The 15892-nt window shown below is 43.1% G+C and overlaps 1 protein-coding gene across 7 annotated transcripts in view; it reads left to right on the forward strand.

Moving 5' to 3' along the window:
• KMT2E (lysine methyltransferase 2E (inactive)) overlaps nt 1-8066 on the forward strand; it is a 61383-nt gene extending 53317 nt beyond the window's left edge. For all 7 annotated transcript variants that reach the window (XM_075208764.1, XM_075208768.1, XM_075208770.1 and 4 more), the window contains 5 exons: nt 416-985; nt 1659-1954; nt 4094-4182; nt 5231-5331; nt 5910-8066. In XM_075208764.1, the coding sequence (XP_075064865.1) occupies nt 416-985; nt 1659-1954; nt 4094-4182; nt 5231-5331; nt 5910-7313 (2460 nt within the window). In that variant the 3' untranslated portion in view covers nt 7314-8066. The remainder of the gene's footprint in view (nt 1-415; nt 986-1658; nt 1955-4093; nt 4183-5230; nt 5332-5909) is intronic.
• The last annotated feature ends 7826 nt before the right edge of the window (nt 8067-15892 follow it).

Consider the following 15892-nt stretch of genomic DNA (forward strand, 5'->3'; position numbering starts at 1 on the left):
TATTTATACTTCTCCTTTTTCACAACCCTTGCTTAGCAATCTTTGCCTAAAATACTTTTGTTTGGCCAGTCAGTACCCATGTGGATTTTTATTGGACAGGAATGTTGTTTGGCGGCGTTTACACATCTGTCAGGAGAATTTGGTCAAAATTGCAATGCTTGGTATATGGTTGAAAATAGGTAGACTTTATACCTGAATTCACAACAATCTGTTTGGTGCCTTGGTAAAGTTTTAGACAGAAGTGTTTGTCTGTATATTCCCACGTCTGCTTTTTTATATATATCTTGAAAAATAGTAAGACTTTCTTGCCCTTACCAGTGATTTAAACCTTATCCGAGTACCTCTCATACATGACTGTACTTGTGTTACTTCGAAAACTGTATTTTGCCAGTAAATTTGCTTTGTTTATTAACAGAGTACTGACCGAGCAGCAACATCTCTGACATTGAATTCATTCAGAAATTGTAATCTGACTGAAATGGGAATGCAAGAAATAAAGCCTATTGGCTATTCTAGCCCTCGGAGCAGGACAGATATAACCAGACAGTGCACAGCAGAAAGTGAATCTGCGCCAGACCTTCCCTTGGGACTTGAATTGAAGGCGCATAATGCACTGCAAAACAATATGGAACCCTTGTCTCTAGATAGGACTGATTCAAACAGCCAGCAGGAAACTGCTCACTGTGGACAGGGTCCTGTATACTCGTCTTGGATCAAAAGCCCAGAAAGGACAGGGGTGAACTTCTCTGCAGTTAATTCTAATTTACGAGACCTGACCCCTTCACACCAGTTGGAAGTTGGTGGTGGATTCAGAATGAATGACTCCAAGTGCCTGATTCAAGAGGATGCTCGTAGCATGTTCATGGATGGTTCCATTTTCTGCTCTTCAGATGAAGGACTTATGACTGGATTTGGAAGAGCACTTTGTAGTGATGGTGTTTTGGATGGAAATGTATCACAACTAAATCCTCCACAAAAGAAAAAGGTGAGTGGATAGTTAGTTGTTATTGTAAATTTAAGAAGTGGGCAATTTATTAATAAATACACCAAGCTCTTTGCACATTAATATTTTGTTGTGACAGAAAAATAATTAGTGTATTTATTTTTTTTTCCTTTTTTTTAAACATCTGGGTTTTTATGTTTCTGCTGTATGTCATCAGTCTTTAAGGAGTGGAGATGGGGTATACAAGAGTTAAATGCAGGGGAATGTTACCATTTTTTATCATTTAAGTAAATGTTGCTGCATTTTCTTTATAAAATCTTTTAAGCAACTAGGAAAAGCAGACCAAATAGTAAAGAAGCATATGCCAAAGGTAACATGATGAGTGGGGCAGGCGTAATATTGACACTGAGGCTATGTTAACATGCCTGTGCCCACCATGTTTGTACAGGCTGGCCCTGGAGACCTATGCCACAATGTTAACACATGATAAAGCACAATGCAGTAAACTTACAATTCTGATTTTAGTGTTGTGATTTCCAGTCACGAAGATGTGTCTTTAACTTGTAGGTTCACTCATATAGTGTGTACATGTAATAGACAGAAATCTGTTGCCCTTTTAAATTGGGATGAAAGTTCTCTGTTATAAATACAATGACACTAAGTGTTGTTACAAATTTCTGCACCCTTCAATTTCGTTTCTTACAATTTTGTGTAGGTATCATTGCTAGAATACCGTAAAAGACAGCGTGAAGCAAGAAAGAGTGGCTCTAAGCCTGAAAGTTTATCTCTGGTCACACTTTCCCCACATCCTGACAATGGAAATGTAGTTGGGAACTGTGCTACTGAAAACTGTAGTAACAATGTGGAGAATATGGAACCCAATGAGTTTGTGGCTAATCTGACTGTACCGCTGTCAACTGAAGTCCAGAATACTTCCTCAGAGGAGGCAGACCAAAGTTCTCCAGTTACTGATGCCGCCTCAAGTGAAAAAAATGATCCAGAGGCTCAATGGTAAATGGTTTTTGTTGTGTGATGTTCGTTTTAATTTTTTTTTTGTTTGTTTGAATATTTGTGTTAAGCAATGTCCACTAATATTTGTTTTATCATCCATACTTGCATCATTTGCAGAAATATAAATTGATCTTACATGATGGCATTTGAATACTATTGCAATACCAACCACCACTTTTAGAACAAGGGGGGCAAAAAAAACCTTCACGAGCATGCACTTGATAAGTTAGTTGTAGCTACTATTGGCTTTATTGTCATATATCTTCTCTTATTGTCTTAAAAACGGTGTTGGTGCTCATTCAGTTCTGTTGGACCATTTTTCTGTCTAATGTATCGTCAGACAGGTTATCTAGTGCTGATTTTTTTTTTCCTGTGCTATTAAACGCTTATGTGTTAGAGGTGTAAAGGAATGTGAACAGAAAGTCACACTGATATATTTTCATTTCTACAATCGCTTGTGTTTTGGGCTAACAGAGAAATGCTATTACTACTGTTTCATTTAAATGAAACTCCAGTTGATGCCACATTTGGATATGGTCTTGTAATGAGTGACGCATTGTACACATGTGAATTGACCAACAGGCGTTGAACTGAAATAATAAATTCCAATCCTAAATGTAGACTCAAGCTTATTCATATCACTAGCATTAGTGAAGTGTTTAAACTTGCATTGCTGTAATTTCCAGCATACCTGGGGTTATTTTTCATAAAAATGTTATCCTCCTGACTGTTAGGTTTGATAACATGAATGCATTTTGCATATTACACTGACACTGTACTATCTCTAAAATATGCAGATACACCCTAGCTGTATATAGTGTGCAGTGTATATGTCTTTGTTGTTTTTTTTTTTTTTACTTTTTGGTTTTTTTTTAGCTCCTCTAAAGTTAGTAAGTTCTGTATTATGGAACTGGCAGCCCCTGGCTAGCTCGTACTAAAGCTTTTTATTAACTGTCTCCAATAATCTCTGGTAACTTGCATAAAATAGCAAGCAGATGGGGGAAATTTCTACTTATGGGGATTTCTTCTACACTTAATTTCTTGTAATTAGTCAGAAACATGAACAGAGTGCACAAACCATTGCTACTGCTGTTGCCAGTGAGTGAAATTCCCCCAATATTTTAGGGTTTCTTTTTCAATATGTAAATAGCATAACATGGCAACTGCTGCTACTACTTCTGTGGAGTTCTCAGATTGTATATGTATTAGTTCGGATACCTCAAATAGCATTGTCATCTATGATTCAAGTCAGAGGTATTACTACACATTCTGTGGATTTGCTCATACAATGTATGAATCTCATGCTTCATTACCATTGCTTCACCTACTTCAGATAGTCTCATATAGCACAATATTTATATGGTAGAAATGCCTGCTTATTAGTGTCAATAGGTAATCATGCCATGGATCTCCTACTATGGAAGAATGCAAAACAGACAGTTAAAGCCAGCTAACATAAAGAGGGGTGCGGTGCTCTTTTAAAGTGTGAGTGCCTCCACCAAAGTCCTGCACAGTTGCTAATGTTTTACAGTCTTGAGCATATAATGATATTTCAGATTAACCTATTGGAAAGCCAATGTCTTGAAAGGTGTTAGGGATGCCTGTAAATTCATTAAAACCAACTCCGATTCCATTGGTAACTTGTGTGTGCCATACACTGACTTGCTATGCTGCAGTCGTTCCTCTTGGCTTTTTACTGAAGATTGCATTTGCTTTTTGCCAAGTGAACAGTCTTTACAAATGATTGTCGTCTTTCAATGTATTCGAAACAATCACATTTTGTTGATTCCCTATATGTCCTTGCCAGGACTTGACCATCTTAGCAGCTGTAGAATCTTGCAGGCATGTTTTGGAATTGCTCATTACTATTACACTGGCTATATATTGTATATGTGCCACAGCCCATAATTCCTTTTTGTATGTTATAGCTCAGATTATTTTTTGTAGATTTTGACATACTAAATGACTTTTATCCACTTCTTCCCAATGATACCTGATCTCTGGCTTATCCAGTGTGTCTTGAATGATGATCCACATGAAGAAAAAGAGGAAAAATATTTTTTTTCTTTCCCCCCCCCCCCCCCCCCCCCACTCTTGTCTCAACATTTTTTAAAATGTATTATTTGATGTTTATCTCAGGACTTCTTCAACCTCAGTGGAACAAGTCAGAGAGAGGAGCTATCACAGAGCCTTGTTATTAAGTGACCACCGGAAGGATAAAGATGGTGGTAAGTTATCGCTTGTCCAATTCAGAATAAATGCCTCTACAGCAAACTGGTGATATCATGTATGTGTCAATGTCAGATTTGATCCTTCAGAACAGAAACAGTCCTAGATTAAGACCTTGATTGGACAACCAGGGAACCTGCAGAGTTATAGCATCTGCCACATGGCTGTCTCTATGTATACTGAGAAGGGAAGGTGCTGGTTGGTGTTGAGGCCATTGTGTAATGGGGTACTGTCTGCAAAATACAATCTGCTAAAAAGTGACGCAGAAAGGATCCATGTTAATGTAGTAGACATACTGACGTGCTACATTGATTCTGGATACTATTTTCACTTAAAGGCAGCTGTGGGTACAGCCAAGATGGCATCATACTTCAGCACATAGCTACTAAAATTATTTATTTGCAGCCCCGTAGTGGTTTTCATTATTCTCAAATTGCAAAACAGCTGCAACACAGCATGTATTAGTATGATTAAAGTTTTTTTCTGAAACTCCACTTTTGTATTGCTCTGATAAGAGCAGATTAAAGTGAGTAATACATTTTCCAAGGGTGGAATTCTGATCCTCCCCTTCCCCCCAAAATGCCACATTTAATTATTTTTTGTTCAAAGTATTTGTGAAATCCTATATATGAAACCTTTGAACATGTTATGCACTGGCCTGACACTACCAATAGCAGCCTGCTGTCCATAAGCATAGATGTATACATATGTGCTCTCACACATAATGGAATAATGTAAATGGTCACTATTCTACAACCGACACAATGCCGAAATAATTTGCCCCTTATTTTGTGCCTGTTATTTTTTGTGCTATAAATTTGTCAATTTGAGCCTTAATAATTTAGCAACTCACCATCTCTTATGGGAATGGCTATACAGAGGAATATGGAATAAGCCTGTTAATCCAAATGTTTGAGATGCACAACATATACAGTAATGGCAGAATCATGATGCTTGCAAATTGTCACTTAAATGTGACTAGCATTTACCTAAACTCCAAAGAAAGTTTTGTCATTTTCAGTCTAATTGATTGTTTTCCCCCCTTAGATGGAGATCCAGAAAATGGAGAATGTGTAAATGTAAAAGAAAGCCAGTCTCCAGATACATGCCAGAAGAATTGTAGGAGTCCTTGCAAACAACAAAACTTGGTACGATTCCTATAAATGGCACCTACATACACAAGTCCTCATCACTATGCCACCATTTGAAGGGCATCTCTTTAGACACTTTGCTCAAGAACTTGCAGTCATAGGAGTCTGCACACTACTAGCACAAGTAAAAACCTCAGTGTTCTGCCTTGTTGCTTTTACATCACACCCCCTTAACTTTAACTTTTCCATTTTCTGAAATGCTGGTCATTTGTGCCTCATCTGTGTTCAGAATAGGTTTCAAAAGTTGGAACCTAAGGGCCGCCTTGATTTCATGTGTTAGTTTATTTTTTTATTACATAGGCGTTTGTGTGCATATATTTGTTTTCTATCATACAAAAGTGCCATTAAAAGTAATTGCTGATCACATACACCTCAGTGAATGTGGGGGGAAAAAAAAGCTCTGCGAACACTCTAAGCTCAGGGCGGTTTCATCATTGTGCATTATCCACGCATTGCTGTAGTTTAACATGTAGTTTTTTTTCTTTTGTTTTTTTCTTCATGTTTTTGATTGATCTAAAAATGCATTTATACTACACTAACAATTCTTTCATAATCCTCTTCATTATTTTCTACAGGCCTGTTCTTCAGGAGCTAGAACTTCCTCAACAACAGATCCTCCCCAAGAAACCATCATAAATACATCTGTGACAGAAACTTCAAGCCCCTTTAAATCGGATCTGCAACAGAAACAGCTGTCACTTTCAAAGACCCATATTGTTCAACCTCATTCACAGAAGTTGCCTTCTACACCTTTAAAGTTGCATTGTCCGTCATCCCCTCATCTGGAACAATCTCCAAAGTCCTCTACCCCCCACACACCCATTCAGCATGGTTATCTTTCACCAAAGCCTCATTCACAACAGCTAGGTTCTCCATATAGACCTCATCATCCTCCACCACACCAGGTGGGAACCCCACAAAGAGAAAACCATGTAAACTTTTATCCTGTTTCTCAAAACCTTCAACCTTCTAATCCACAGCCAGCAAGTGGACAGCTGTTTTCCCAGGCACAGACAGGACAGTGTTCAACAGTTTATAGTTCATTTAATCAACAGAATGTAAACAGTTCTGCTCCACCTCCCCCACCTCCTCCACCAACAGCAAACTTTTATCAAAACCAGCAACCATCTGCACCTTTTCAGAATTATAGTCAAATAAAAGGAAGTATTCCCCAGCAAACTGTGTTTACATCCTGTCCAAATCAGGGCCATCAAGCAACCACAGGGCAACCAGCAATTCAAGGACATTATTTGCCTTCTCAGAACGCTGCTGTCCACATCCAGAGTACACCTTCAGGTGTGCCGCCACCGCCACCACCACCTCCACCACCACCAGGATGTCATCAACCACATGTGGCAGGTCCAGTTCATGCAGTTGCTAATGGCACACTTATTCATTCTCAGACAACAGGACACCATTTACCACCACCTCCCCCTCCGCCACCAGGCCCAGGTCCGCATCACTCACACATGCAACACGTTACAGCAGGACATCAGGCCCTGCAGGTGCAACACCAGCATGTTTTAAATACTGCTCCTCCGCCACCTCCTCCTCCACCACCTCCACCTCAGTCTACTAATGTTTTGGGTGGTACTGGACATCACTCGGCATCAGCACAAGGCTTGCACTTACAGACTCACCAAGGACCTGCAATTTTTCCTTCAGGGGCTCATCCAAGTGTAGCGTCATACTCGACCCAAGCTCCTGTTCATAACACAGTGGGACCTGTATCACAACACCAGTCTTCTGCACCAGGACCACACCACCCGCTTCCTAATCAGGGGCCTCATATTCAGCCGCAAGGACCAAACAGTATTGCATCACCTGCAGGGTTCTGTCCCCATCCTGGGTCTGTAAGTCTCCCCCATGGGGTGCAAGGACCACAGCAGGCTTCAACAGTGCCTGGCCAGATAAATATTCATAGACCGCAGGTGCCACCAACTTTCCAAAACAATTACCATGGCTCAGGCTGGCATTAGATTTGGTTTTGCTGTGCATAAACATTTTTAAAATGTGTAAAATAAACTGTACATTTTATATGTACCTTCTAAAGGTACTTTTTAAAGCCTGTATATGAAAATTTGTAAAAATTCAGTTACCGGTGCGCTTTCATATTATTTTAAATCTGCTGTGCTTTTAAGCCAGTATGAGTCTCTTAGTTTTATAAACATTCCAGTTCTGTTTTAATGCAGTGTAGTTAAAAACTGCATAACATGTAAGTCACTTGTCCAAGTTCAATATGTTTTATACATGTGATTAAAACATACAGGCAAGAGCACTAACACGTTTTATTTCTGTGCCTTGTGCACATATAGATAACACAAAGCCAGTTTTAATGTTACATTGCTCATCCTTATTTACACAAATGTAATTTAATGTATAGTTCTGTTTAACAACTTCTTTAGAAGTTTTGTAAATACTGTATTTGCTTGTTTATTGCTTAAAGCTTCCACCTCATTTGATAAAACATTGTACATAGGTTGTTTTTTTTTTTTAATTGTATGATCCTTGTTGAAGTAGTACAGTATATGACAATTTATTTTTTGGTAATATACTGTCACATTGCAGCACTGGTTGGGCATTTTAATTCATGTTAATAAACCACAATTATGTCTGTTTTATCAGGTTAGTCCTTTCATACATTTTACAAAAATGAAAGTTAATGCGTAATTACAGCACTTAAACTGTACATTAAAATGCGTTGTCAGCACTTTTTCCTGACTATTCCATAACCTGTTGTATTGTTGTTTTTAAAATTTACTGTGCAGCACATTGAGTAGAGTTCTCAAACCCATCTCATATTTTGTTGAATTAAAACTGAAGCCAATACTAAACCGGACTTAATAATAATCACTTAAATTGGCCGTTATTCTTTTAGCTTTAATTTTTGCTTCTTCAGACAAGATTACTGACGAACTCCCAGGTTTACAGAAGTGGTGTCAATTTGGGCAGTTCAGTTACCTCTGCAACTTCCTCACTCTTACCCATCTGTAACAGTGAAAATGAAATGAAAATGCCAGCACATGAACACTGCAGTTTTGGTATGTATTTTATCGAAACACAAACAGAGGGGTAGTTTTATTCAATGTAATCCTATATATGTAGCGCTGATCACAGAACAGATTCCATTAATTGATGGTAAAGTAACGTGTTTCCCTTTGTATAATAGATTCAATTTGGTGGCAACTGGTCCACTAAAAGTACTAACAGGGGACATGTTTTCTATGCACTCATTTTGCTCCATGTCCTCACCTCACCCCACTTTGTGTTTCGGTACAAAAAGAGTGTGCCACCCTTGACTACTGTAATTCACAGTGCAAAGCGACTCTGCACACACCTTAATGTTCAAGGATGGTTTTTGCTGATTGTATGACACAATAATGGTTAGAGTAATGTTACAGTTACAGCTGTCCTTTTCCAGGCAAATGGGTACAGGAAATAAAAAGAAACTGGGAAAGAAGGGTGGGGCAAATAGTCTGTAGTGCCCTGCAGTCCCTGAGAATGCTGGTACCTGTCTCTGGGTTGTGGGTCTTCACCAGTCTTGTGTTGTCTCTACCTTTTCTGGTTCTGGCCTATTGAGTAAACACACACCTACCTGCTCTAGGTATTGCATCTTATGTCCCCACCTGGCATTTGTCAGACTTCCTTACATGCTGTAGAACAGTGTTTCTTAACTCCATTCCACACCTACCCCTAATAGCTCATGGTCTCTTTAGCTTAGCCTACTTGGCTGGATCAGTACTTGCCTGTTTCCACAGAGAGAAATCCTCAAAACATGAACTTTTGGAGGCGTGCAAGTACTGGATTTCAACACTGCTCTAGATCAGTGTTTCTTAAACCTGGTCCTCAGGATCCCTAACAGTGCATGTTTTCCATATCTCCTTGCTTTAGCAGAGGTGTATTCTTTACTGACTGGCACATATCCACAGGTGGTTTGTTTATTTCCCTTGTCATCTGGAAAATGTGCACTGTTAGGGGTCTTGAGCAGTTTGGAATGAACACCACAAGCGGGCACTTTCTAGCACCTAGTCAACAAACAGCATGACCTTGAACGTGTACAGACAAAATGGGTGATGAACACCATCAGTTCTTCAACCACTGGGGGTCAGTGTTATATGCCAATACCTCAAGCACAACATTAAACCTTGTTTCTCCATTTTTAACATATTTAGCTTTGATATACATCATAAATTATTATTATACACTATACAGCAAAAACAGTCTAGGGAGTACCGTGAAGTAATGGTTCTCTGGTACTTTCTCTTTCATCCAGTCTGGGGGACACTGCTTACCATGGGTTGTGGAGGGAGCTTGGGGAGTTGGCACCTAACTAGTTAACTTTTAGTACTGCCGACAGACCCCTCCCCTCTACAATCCCCCTGCCCTCTCGTTCAGTTTTTTTTTAGGTGCCCAGGAGTTGGGCAGTGTTTTTTAGTACTTAGAGTAAATTTTAAAAACTTTTATTTCTTTTATTGGATTTTTATTTTTTATTACAGGTGGCAGCGCTGGAGTATGTTCTACTATAGAGAACACGCTCACAGCTGTGCAGCGCAGGCATTCCCCTGTCAGATGAGAGCCAGCGGCTCTCACTGGCAGGGACAGGAGAAGGAAGAAGATGAGTGCCTGATTTAGGAGTGACAAGCGGTCTCACGGACCGCTGTCACTCCTCCAGCTTCCCCGATAACCGGCGCTGCCATTACAGGCATAGAGCGCCGGTTATCAGATACTTAAGATGCCGGCCGCCATTTTGGATCGGGTCAGTCGGCGCTACGGAGAGAGGAGGAAGGGGGCTATACCAAGATCCCCCTCATACATAGGAGGGGGGCATCGGGTATCTTTCGCTGCGGAGACCTCTGTCCTAGAGGTCTCCACTACTCTGCCACACTTGCAAGAAGTTCCTCTTTTTTTTTTCACAAGTGGATCTGCTGCAGAGACAGCATTACTGAAGGGGGGGGAGCTAAAGCATAGAGTTCCCCCCCTCCTTCCAGAGAGAGATGGTCTATCCCAGCCTTCTGGCGCCAAGAGAAGCTGGAAAGAGTGAACAGAGCGGAGGGAGCAGCCACAGGACACAGCTGTTGGACTTCTCCCCTTTGTGGCCTATGGGCTATCCTCTTTAGCACAGATGGTTTTTCAATCTAATCAATTGCTATCTACTGTGGCTACTTCGGTGGCTAATACTAGTACTCAGTTGGGCCTCCCTGTTACCACAGGTTCTATTGGAACGTCTATACCAGGACCTTCCTCTTCTCATACAGACCAAGCCCCTGTTCCCACAGAACCGGCATGGTCTACAGCATTTATAAGGGGTTTGGATAAACTTAAGCAGTTGCTTGATTCCCCAAACATCCCGCCTACTAAAAGAAAGAGGCCTAGATCTGAAAATCCCCTTATGGTCCTTTCAGACTCTGAGGAGTGTTCTGAGGATGAGGGGGCAAATTATTCCGATCCTGACCAGGTTCAATCTTTGGAACAGGATAAATCCCAAAAGCCAATTTATTAATGATTTGGTTTTAGCGGTTAGACAGACAGGCGTTGGACCTCCCAGAACCGGAGGATCCTACCCTTAGAGACAGAAGTCTCTTTAAGAAGGTCAAAAGGAAGGCTATCCGTTTTCCCCCTTCTGTAGAACTTAAAGACATTGCAGAAGGAGCATGGAAACAACCTGAAAAAAGGTTTTCTGTTCCCAGAAGGTTCTCTTCCCTGTATCCCTTGCAGGAGAAAGATGTGGTTCGCTGGGAGAGTATTCCCATAGCCCGATTGGCAAAACACACCTTACTTCCAGGTCCTGATTCAGCGTCCCTTCAGGATGCCAATGACCGAAAAGTTGAATCCCAGCTGAAATCTATTTTCGCGGCTGCGGGTTCTTCCTTTAGACCCACATTTGCTTCAGCTTGGGTTGCTAGAGCCATGGAAGCAGACCAGCTGGCAGAGGCCTTACAGGACTCTGATTTACTCCCCCTGGCTTTGCATTTGAAGGAGGCATCGGGGTACCTTTATGAGGCGGCCCAGAACTCAGCGGCCGTTTCCTCTTCTATTCAGGCGGCATCTATTTCAGCTAGAAGGACGCTATGGCTGAAATCCTGGGAAGGAGATGCGGAATCAAAAAAGTCAGTTGAAACCATTTCTTTTTCAGCAGCAGGTTTGTTCGGTCCGGAATTAGATACCTTGATCTCCCAGGCAACGGGGGGCAAAAGCACTTCCTTGCCGGTATTCCCTAGCAGGAGCCGGAACCCTCGGGTCAGCTCCTTTCGTAAGCCCTTTCGGGGGACCGCCTTGTCTAGAGGACAGTCATCTAGAGGTACACAGCCTAATGCTCGAGGCTCCTCTTCTAGGGGGAGATCCTCGTTTACGGCTAGGCGCCAGGCCTCCAAGAACCAGGAGAAGCCTGCGTCCTGACGACCACTCGGTTCTCCTGGAGGGGGCGCCAGTGGGGGGTCATCTGTCTTTGTTTCAGGAACAGTGGGCAGCGTCCTCCCAAGACTCTTGGATTCAGGGCATTATATCAAGGGGGTACAGGATAGACCTGCTGGGCCCCATACCTCATCGTTTCTTCGTAACCCCTCTACCCCGAGATCCAACAAGAAGACAGGCAATACAGGATTGTGTCAAACCTCTTCTTACGCAGAGAGTTATCTGCAGGGTCCCAGACTACCAAAAGGGACGGGTTTTATTCAAACCTGTTCTTTGTCAAGAAGCCGGACGGCTCCTTCCGACCCATCTTAAACCTAAAGGGCCTCAATGTACACTTAAGGGTCGACAGATTTCGGATGGAATCCCTGAGGTCGGTGATAAACGGTTTGGAGAAAGATCAATTTATGGCGTCCATAGACATAAAAGATGCATACCTCCACGTTCCCATTTGGAGCGACCCATCAGTCCCTCCTCAGATTCACAGTGGGATCCTCCCATTATCAGTTATCAATTATCGGGCCCTCCCCTTCGGCCTCTTCACTGCGCCGAGGGTTTTCACGAAGATCATGTCAGTGATGGCAGCACGTCTTCACCTTCTAGGAGTTCAGGTCGTGCCTTATCTGGACGACCTGCTCATCAAATCCTCCGAGAATTGCTTACGTCATCACTTGTCCCTCACCTTGGCGGTTCTCAAAGGCCACGGATGGCTGATCAACTTAAAAAAATCCCAGATGGTTCTGTGTCAACGCATGGTTTTCCTAGGCCTCATCATGGACACCAGCCAGCAAAAGGTGTTCCTGCCTGTCGAGAAGGTCGCTTCAATTCAAAGCATAACAGCCCAGGTCTTGTCTTCTCCCAGCCCCTCAATCTACTTGTGCATGCGGCTGCTGGGAAAGATGGTGGCCTCCTTCGAGACCATTCCCTTTGGTCGAGCTCATTCTCGATGATCTACGCTTAGATCTCCAGAGGATCTCTCTATCCCCGAGGACGAGAGAATCACTCCAGTGGTGGCTGATTAAGGATCACATGACCGTAGGCAGATCCTTCTCCATGGTCATGGATCATAGCCACGACAGACGCCAGCCTGAAGGGTTGGGGGGCGGTAATCCTACACCTCCGGCTCCAGGGCCTTTGGTCGGTTCAGGAATCGGCCCTATCTATAAACGTGCTGGAATTGAAGGCTATTCTTTTGGCCCTCAGGGGAGGCCAGGGCCACCCTGTCAGGGTTCAGTCCGACAATGCCACGGCTGTGGCATATATCAACAGACAGGGAAGAACCAGGAGTGCAGCTGCAATGAAAATTGCAGCTCAGATCTTGATTTGGGCAGAACAATATGTTCCAGCAATATCGGCAGTATTCATTCCAGGAATAAAGAATTGGGAGGCTGACTATCTAAGTCGAAACCAGATGATGCCGGGGGAATGGTCACTCCATCCGGAAGTCTTTCAGTCTCTGGTTCAGAAGTGGGGTCTTCCAGACATAGATCTCATGGCCTCCAGACACAACAGGAAGGTTCTCAGGTTTTGCGCAAGGGCAAGAGACCCCTTAGCGGTGGCAGTGGATGTCATGACGATGTCATGGGAGTTCAGGATGGGATACTTGTTTCCTCCGATTCCCATGCTTCCTCGCGTTCTCAGACGAGTAAGGCAGGGTGGTCTGCCAGTAATTCTAATAGCTCCCTCATGGCCGCGCCGAGTCTGGCACGCAGACATAATCTCTATGGCGGAAGGACCGGGCTTCCGTCTTCCGTTTCGAGACGACCTTCTTCTGCAGGGTCCCTTCCGTCACCAGAATTTACCTCAGCTCAGTTTAACGGCATGGCTGTTGAAGCCAGCCTCTGGAGGGCTAGAGGTTTTTCCTCCAGCGTGGCAAACACTATGATGTGAGCTAGGAAGCCAGTTTCAGCTCGCATCTATCACCGGATTTGGAGAGCCTACATTAGATGGTGCGAAAATAGGACATGCCACTCGTCCTCCTTTCGCCTCCCTCGCTTGTTCGCTTTCCTTCAGGATGGCCTGGAAGCAGGTCTTAGGATAGGTTCCCTAAAAGTCCCAGGTATCTGCATTTTCAGTATTTTTTCATATGAAATTAGCAGATTTGCCAGATATTAGGACTTTACTCCAGGGAATCTTGCATATTCAGCCTCCCTATGTTCCGCCTACAGCACCATGGGATCTCAACCTGGTACTGGATATGCTTAAGGGGCCTCCCTTTGAGCCTTTACGTGTGGCAGAATTAAAGTGGTTGACCTGGAAGGTCCTTTTTCTTTTGGCTATCGCATCTGCTCGAAGAGTTTCAGAATTGGGAGCTTTGTCTTGTCGGGAACCATATTTGGTTTTCCACGAGGACAGAGCGGTGTTAAGAACCCTCCCTTCTTTCATTCCAAAAGTAGTTTCGGCTTTCCATCTTAACCAGGAAATTGTAGTTCCGGTTTTTTCATCTACTTCCCAGTCGGATCATCAGTCTATGGAAAAGTTAGATGTGGTTAGGGCTCTCCGCATTTATGTCAAAAGAACTTCTCAGATTAGACGTACGGATTCCCTGTATGTCCTTTATGATGCTAATAAGAGAGACTGGCCAGCCTCAAAACAGTCCATTGCAAGATGGATTACGGCAACTATTAAGCAAGCTTACATAAAGGCTAACCGTCCTGTGCCGGAGAGACTTACGACCCATTCCACCAGAGCGGTAGGGGCGTCGTGGGCAGCGAGAACTGGGGGCTTCTGCAGACCAGCTTTGCAGGGCAGCCACTTGATCCTCTGTCCACATCTTTACAAAATTTTACCAGTTTAATGTATTTGCATCTTGCGGATGCAAATTTCGCTTGTAATGCTTTACGAGTGGGATTTTCAGAGTAGTCCCACCCTTAGGGGGCTGCTTTAGAACGTCCCCATGGTAAGCAGTGTCCCCCAGATTGGATGACAGAGAAAAGAGGATTTATGTACTTACGTTAAATCCGTTTCTCTGATTCCGTCTGGGGGGGACACTGCGATCCCTCCCTTCTGCTTTTCTTCTGTGTGCTCTTGTTTGACTGGCCTTTTCTCCTTGGGCTTTTTGATTAACTGAACAAGAGAGGGCAGGGGGATTGTAGAGGGGAGGGGTCTGTCGGCAGTACTAAAAGTTAACTAGTTAGGTGCCAACGCCCCAAGCTCCCTCCACAACCCATGGTAAGCAGTGTCCCCCAGACCGAATCAAAGAAATGGCACTGGGGTCATGAGTTCAGTTCCCGACCATGGACTTATCTGTGTGGAGTTTGTATATTATCCATATGTTTGCGTGGGTTTCCGCCGCCACTCCAAAAACATACTAGTAGGTTATTTGGCTGCTATCAAATTGACCATAGTCTCTCTAGGTATGTGTGTTTGTTAGGGAATTTAGACTAAGCTTCAATAGGGGCAGGGACTGATGTGAGTGAGTTCTCTGTACAGCGCTATGGAATTAATGGCACTATATAAATAGCTGATGATGATGATTTAGTCCTCTTTGCAGGGGTTCCACTTCAACCAGCTGCACATGCTTCCACATATCCTTTTTGCCATACAAAGGACCCTCTAAACTAAGTCACTTCCTTTCCACATGCCTTTGGGCTGACTGGAGTGGGAACAGTCCCTGTATATTCACCTCTACTTGTCCAGCAAGCTTGGCTCCAGGACTGTCCTGCAGCCCAAGCATTCCATTCTTAGGTTGGCTTTCTTCCTGCAACCATAATAGCTTCTCTCCATCCTGTGTTCTGTTGGTATCTGATTGCTTCTAGGGTATAGCAGTGGCTGGCTAGAAGCACTGGAGTGTGTGGGTATTTGGGGGGTTATGGTGAGCAGAAGAGTCCTTTGTGCTGGCTGTTGGACTGGTACTTATGCCAGTGTAGCCAAACTACCACATATTGGTCTGCCACCCAGGCAGCTGCTGCCAATGTATCAGGCTTCAGGTTCACATTTGCTGTGCCTTGGTATTAAAACTGTTCTCTGCAAATTTGGACCTCATCCCAGTTTTGGGTGGTGGATACAACCACCCAACTTTACCACAAACTGCTGCAGCTGATTTGTCAATTCCTCGGAGATGTGGCTGCTCTTGGTTTAGTCTCAAAACGTCTATAGGTTTCTGGGGTAATAGCATAGTGTTTTATGTGGCCCCTTTGACTAGTTAATA

This window comes from Mixophyes fleayi, chromosome 4 (genome assembly GCF_038048845.1).
Source record: "Mixophyes fleayi isolate aMixFle1 chromosome 4, aMixFle1.hap1, whole genome shotgun sequence".
Taxonomy (NCBI): domain Eukaryota; kingdom Metazoa; phylum Chordata; class Amphibia; order Anura; family Limnodynastidae; genus Mixophyes; species Mixophyes fleayi.